The 6,000-nt window shown below is 46.3% G+C and overlaps 1 protein-coding gene across 5 annotated transcripts in view; it reads left to right on the forward strand.

The window, feature by feature from the left end:
* Cops7b (COP9 signalosome subunit 7B) overlaps positions 1-6,000 on the forward strand; it is a 32,155-nt gene that overhangs the window by 18,617 nt on the left and 7,538 nt on the right. For 2 of the 5 annotated variants that reach the window (XM_006984204.4, XM_006984203.4), the window contains exons 4-5: positions 3,253-3,341; positions 5,892-6,000. The exon at positions 5,892-6,000 is cut by the window's right edge and continues 94 nt beyond it. In XM_006984204.4, coding sequence (XP_006984266.1) covers positions 3,253-3,341; positions 5,892-6,000 — 198 coding nt within the window. Of the gene's footprint in view, positions 1-3,252; positions 3,342-5,751; positions 5,811-5,891 lie in introns of all 5 variants that reach the window. The other 3 variants (XM_076549496.1, XM_076549497.1, XM_042259757.2) reach the window with 2 other exon arrangements.

The following is a 6,000-nucleotide window of genomic DNA, read 5'->3' on the forward strand; positions in this document are numbered from 1 at the left end:
CTCCTTGTCCCACCTACTTCCTGCCTGGCCACTGGCCAATCAGTGTTTTATTTATTGACCAATCAGAGCAATTTGACATACAGACCATCCCACAGCACTTCCCCTTTCTTTTTTTTAAAAGGAAGGTTTTAACTTTTACACATCTCCAAAGTCAGCTTGGTATATTTGGGAATTTGGGCGTAGCTTCTCTTACTACTTCCTGCTGGAGGGGGGCGCTGTATCTTATGGGGACACAAAGAAAATTTTAGGATCATGGAGTAGTCCATGAGACCGTATCGTCTGAGCCAGTTGCCTTGAAACGATTCTGGATGTTGGATCATCTGGGCCATGGTGTCATCAGAGACCTTTCAGGTGGTCTTGGCTGGTCAAACCTGATGTATCTTAATCTGGAACAAATCCATAGCCTCTGGCTTTCTGTGGAAACAAAAGCAGAGCCTCCTTTCCAAAGCAACATATCCTTACATCCAAATTTTGAAGTTAAGGTACCTTTAAAATACACATTTTGGCATAACTCAACAGCTTTTGCAATCAAATGTTTTTCTTCAGTTACGAATATGAAAGAGAACATAATCCAGATTCTCTGTGTGGTAGCCATCTTTATGTGGCTTATGTTTTATATTACCTTGAGCCTATTGCTTTAAACTGCAGCCTTCTAAGCCTGAAACGGCGCTGCGGCTGCTAGCTCCGCCCACTTCAGCTTCCCAACATGGCGGTGGTACCTTTTCCACCAGCTTTGGGAGCCATCCTGGGTCTATGCTTTTATCCAAGCAGTGTGTAGCCCAGAAACCTCTTTTTGTTTTGTACTAGCAAAGGCTAAATCCACCATGCAGCTTAATGTGCCACTTGCAGAGGCCTCATTCCCGCCATACTGCAGATCAAGCTCACACGCTAGGAACCCGCCAGTAGCTCAAACTGGCAGCTGCTGCTCATTTGAGAGAGACAATTAGGAAGCTGTTTTTAGCTCCGTTTTAGAATCTTTTCTCAGGTTTTAGGTGGAAACTCTTGCCCCACGTTGGGCGCCATTTGTAGCTAGAGTTTTCTGGCTTTGCCCACAGTCAGGACAAATCTTTGTCACCCGCCAGTCCCACAGCCGCTCAGACCCAACCAAATAAACACAGAGACTTATATTGCATACAACTGTATGGCCGTGACAGGCTTCTTGCTAACTGTTCTTACAGCTTAAATTAGTCCATTTCCATAAATCTATACCTTGCCACATGGCTGGTGGCTTACCGGCGTCTTCACATGCTGCTGGTCATGGCGGCGGCTGCAGTGTCTCTCTGCCTCAGCCTTCCGCTTCCCAGAATTCTCCTCTCCTTGTCCCACCTACTTCCTGCCTGGCCACTGGCCAATCAGTGTTTTATTTATTGACCAATCAGAGCAATTTGACATACAGACCGTCCCACAGCAGTCCTGGAACTCACTCTGTAGACCAGGCTGGCCTTGAACTCACAGAGATCCACCTGCCTCTGCCTCCTGGCAGTTTTTTAAGTCTTTAGGCTAAATATTTTCAGGATTTAGAGTTTTGGGAATTTAAAAAGGTAGCATGGGGCTGGAGAGATAGCAGTGAAGAGCACGTGTTGCTTTTGCAGAGGCTGGAGGTCAGTTCCCAGCGCCAGGCAGCTCAGTACCACCCATACCTCCAGTTCCAGGGATCTAAGCTCTGGCCTCTAGAGGTGCCTGTACACATGTGCAGATACCCACACAAGTAAATATAATGAAAATATTTTTTAGAGAAAGGTAATTTGTTATATGTGCCTTGTTCTGTAATCTCATGGGATGTAGGCAAAGCTGAAGTCAAACATATTCATAATTTTTCCACAAAACAGGTGAGTATTCACAAGTAGAAAAAAACTAGCCTCAGTTCAAGGTAGGAATTGCTGCTTGATAAATTTCAACATTCTGCTTAAGAAAAAAAAAATTCCCCTCGGGCGGTGCTGGTGCACTCCTTTAATCTCAGCACTCAGGAGGCAGAGGTAGGTGGTTCTCTGAGTTCCGGTCTAGCCTGGTCTGCAGAGCAAGTTATAGGATAGTCAGGGCTACACGGAGAAAACCAAACCAAACAGACTTCAGTGTCTTGGAATCCAGAATCATGGTTGAGGACGTTGAAGTCCTGTCTCGTGGAGTGCCTGTGAGGGTGGGCTGCGTGTGCGTGAATAGCTCTGCGCTGTGTCATGGGCAGCTGCTGCTGTGACCATTCATGTCAGCACTAAAAGTCTGCTCGTCCCTCAAGGTTTGTCTCAAACTCTGCTTCCATGAAACCTTTGTTTAGATTTTTTGTGCCTCCCAGACGGGATTGTGTTTGTGTTTTCTTTCTCTGTCCCTTTTCTTCTTTTCTTCCTCTAACCTCTTCTCTTGTCTCCCTCGCCCTCCACCTGTCTCTCCGGACAGTCTGAATTTCTCCCTAAGTTTTGCCTTTGCACGTGTAGCTGTTGCACCTGTGCTTGGGAGACTGAGGCTGGGTGGCCAGGTGCCTGACACCTGTAATCCCAGCACTTGGAGGCAGAGGCAACGGCAGGCGGATCGGGAATTCAGGGTCATCCTCAACTACATAACGAGCGTCAGGTCAGCCTGTGTTACAGAAAACCCTGTCTCAACCCCTTCCCCTCAGAAATCAACAATGAAACAGAACAAGCTTGAGGACACGTCCAGGGTTATTGAGCACCGCATGGCCGGCACTCCTGGATTGTGTGGTGCGGCCCGACAAAGCCTGGAGTCGCATTCATCCTCGACTCCCTGTAAGCCATGTGTGCACTGCACACAACTCGCTCAATGAAGGATTGTTGAACTTAATTGAGCTTCACAAGGGGCACCAACAGTATCCCAGTGGCGCACGCCTTTAATCCCAGCACTAGTGAGGCAGAACCAGGCGGATCTCTGTGAGTTCGAGGCCAGCCTGGTCTACAGAGCGAGATCCAGGACAGGCAGCAAAACAGGAACCAAAACTACACGTGAAACCCTGTCTTGAAAAACCAAAAAAAAAAAAAAAAGATAGCTGGTCATGTAATTTTGTTTGTTCACCTCTGGCTTCCAAACTGAACTCCTGTGTAGAGACTGAGTCTTTGCTCTCTGGAAGCACCTGGTCTTCCAGAGAAGGAGGGGCTCTTGATGGAGTGTTTGCTGAGTGAGTTAGAGCACAGCCATGACAGCGATCTAGTAGTAGATTTGGTGGGGGAGTTGATGAGCGTATCATAAAAATAAATCCTAATTTTATTTTGTGTCTTGATTTTTGTGGTGGGTGGGACTGAGCAGCCAACAAGGAGAGCCTGCCAGAACTGAGCGCAGCTCAGCGGAACAAGCTGAGGCATCTTACCATCGTGAGTTTGGCATCAAGGATGAAGGTACTGTCCCAAACCTTTCTTGTCTTCATCTGAACCCCAGCTCAGGTGTCTTATTGCCATCAATGAAAAAATATGCAGCTCCTCATATCCTACATACATGAAGTGTGTTTGGCAGATGAAAAGATAGCAACTAAAGTGTGTGGACAGTCACTCCCCGCTCTGTTCTGGAAAAGTGAGCCCAGCAGTGATTGCTTGATTAATCAGGTCTCTGTTCTGGCATGCTATGGGGCTTCATGCAGGGGAAGCAATTTGCCAGATTAAGAGGAGCCTGCTACTTAAATGCTCTTTAAAAAATACACCTTGATACAGCAAGGTATCTTTCTTTGACTGGTTTTGTTATGGTGATACCGACTCTCACTATGTGGTCCAGGCTATCCTCAAACTCACTATTTAGCACAGGTTGATCTCACAATCATGGCAATCCTCCTGCCTCAGCCTCCCACATGCTGGGTTACAGGTGTGTCACACCATAGTGGCCTTAGTAAGGCTCCTTGCGGCAAGTTAACAACTTCCTGAATTTCCTAGAGTACCAAATTTATTGCCGTCATGCTGGGGGGAAAGACTTGCTGTGTTGGGCTAAGTGGATTTTTACTTATTTTGTAATACTGGGGATTAAATTCGAGGCTCGTACTGTTGGGCAAATACTCTTTTTTTTTTTTTTTTTCCGAGACAGGGTTTCTCTGTGTAGCTTTGCGCCTTTCCTGGAACTCACTTGGTAGCCCAGGCTGGCCTCGAACTCACAGAAATCCGCCTGGCTCTGCCTCCTGAGTGCTGGGATTGAAGGCGTGCGCCACCACTGCCCGGCGGCAAATACTCTTATCATTGAGCCACAACCACCAGTCCAGAGAAGTATATCTTTCTCTTTCTTTTCTTTTCTTTTTTTTTTTTTTTTTTTTTTTTTTTTTGAGACAGGGGTTCTCTGTGTAGCCCTGGCTGTCCTGGAACTTGCTCTGTAGACCAGGCTGGCCTCGAATTTACAGAGATCCACCTGCCTCTGCCTCCTGAGTGTTGGGAATAAAGGCGTGCCCCTTTCCCTGGCAAGGTAGATATCTATTTTGTTTTTCTTTGGGATTCTCAGGGTTAACTGCATTAATTGTTCTTTTTTCCTCATCTGCTAACTTTGTTTTTATTTATTTAATTTTCATATGCCAGTGTTAGGCCCTATCCTGTCCAATTGCTCCACATCATAGCTGCAGGTTCTCTGCCTCAGCCAATTTAGAAGAAGCCTTACAGCCAGTAGCTTACAGCTTTTAGCAAAGAAAGGCCAGACGCCATGAATTCCTAGCTGGTCTTGGCTCACCTCTTCCTTAACTGTGTCTGTTTCTGTGAGAATGTGCCTGTGACAAGTTTGCTCTCCTCCTCTGGGATTAAGAGGTGTGGATTTCTTCCTTGGTTGTCTTTTCATTTGTTCAAACAATTGTATCTGATCTAATCACGGCTTTCTGGTGGTCAGCCTCGGATTTCAGGTGGAGGCTCCTCCTCTTTTTGTTCTTCCCCCCTCTCTCTTGTTCTGGAGACTAAACTGAGGGATTGGAACTCAGTGCCGTGTGCATGTTTGTCTGGTGCTCCGCCACTGTGCTTCCCTGGTGGCCTAGTCAGCCCTGCTTTCTTGGGGGATGGGGTACCAGGACCTTCTCTTTTCCTAATCGTGGACTCCTCACACATGGTAAGGAGTAGGAAGACTGTTTTCTTCTTTCCAGGCCTATCATTTTACACCCATCCACCACCCCTAGAGAGCATGCTTTAATCCATAGAAAAGCCTAGAAAGGTATGCTTGCTCTGTTCTCTTCTGTGTTCACCTTCCTCTAATCTGTTGCTGTTTACTTAACTGCTATTTCTAAACTAGTTCTGATACCTCAGGATTTGTAGAATCCATGAATTTAGAGACTCTGTTTTTTTAGTATGAAGGGCTGTTATTGGAGATTTGATATTGGCTGAGGAGTTTGAGAAACAAACACAAACTTGAGGATAACCTGGGAGTTGCCCAGCCCTACTGGCCACTGTAGGTAGTAGATATGCTGGCCTGCAGGGTGACTGGGTTGTTGTTGGTGGTGTGTGTGTGTGTATGTGTGTGTGCGCGCGTGCATGAGTGTATTTTTTGTTGTTTTGTTTTGCTATGCCTCTACTGGGTAAGCCATCTATTTAGTGTCTGGCTTCAGTTTGAGGCTTGCAACCATTCAGCATTTTATGTCAAGTCTTCAAGCCTCCATAAGGTGGCAGTGTAGCACATACTGAGTGTCTCTTTCCTGTGGAAGGAGTGTTTAGCATCTGTCAGAGTATGGATGTGGAAGCTGAGAGCTGGGTGAAGACCAGGATATAGAGAACTAGGAAGGTGCTTTCTTGAGTGCTGTAGGATCTTGTTGGGTGTCACAGGTTCCATAGTTTATTTATCCATCTCCTGTTATCTTAGATATTGATGATTACCACTGGCCTGCATTGCCTAAGCACAGAGAGACAGCTATTGCCTATGTGGGTAATACTTGAATTTTTTTTGTTCTTTTGCAATGCTTGCCAAGTGGTTTTTATAACTGTCATATGACCTGTCCACAGTGCATTCCCTACTCTGTGCTGCTGAAGGACCTGGAGATGAGGAATCTCCGGGAACTCGAAGACCTTATCATTGAGGCTGTCTACACTGACATCATCCAGGGCAAGCTGG

The sequence above is a fragment of the Peromyscus maniculatus genome, chromosome 13 (assembly GCF_049852395.1).
Source record: "Peromyscus maniculatus bairdii isolate BWxNUB_F1_BW_parent chromosome 13, HU_Pman_BW_mat_3.1, whole genome shotgun sequence".
Lineage (NCBI taxonomy): Eukaryota > Metazoa > Chordata > Mammalia > Rodentia > Cricetidae > Peromyscus > Peromyscus maniculatus.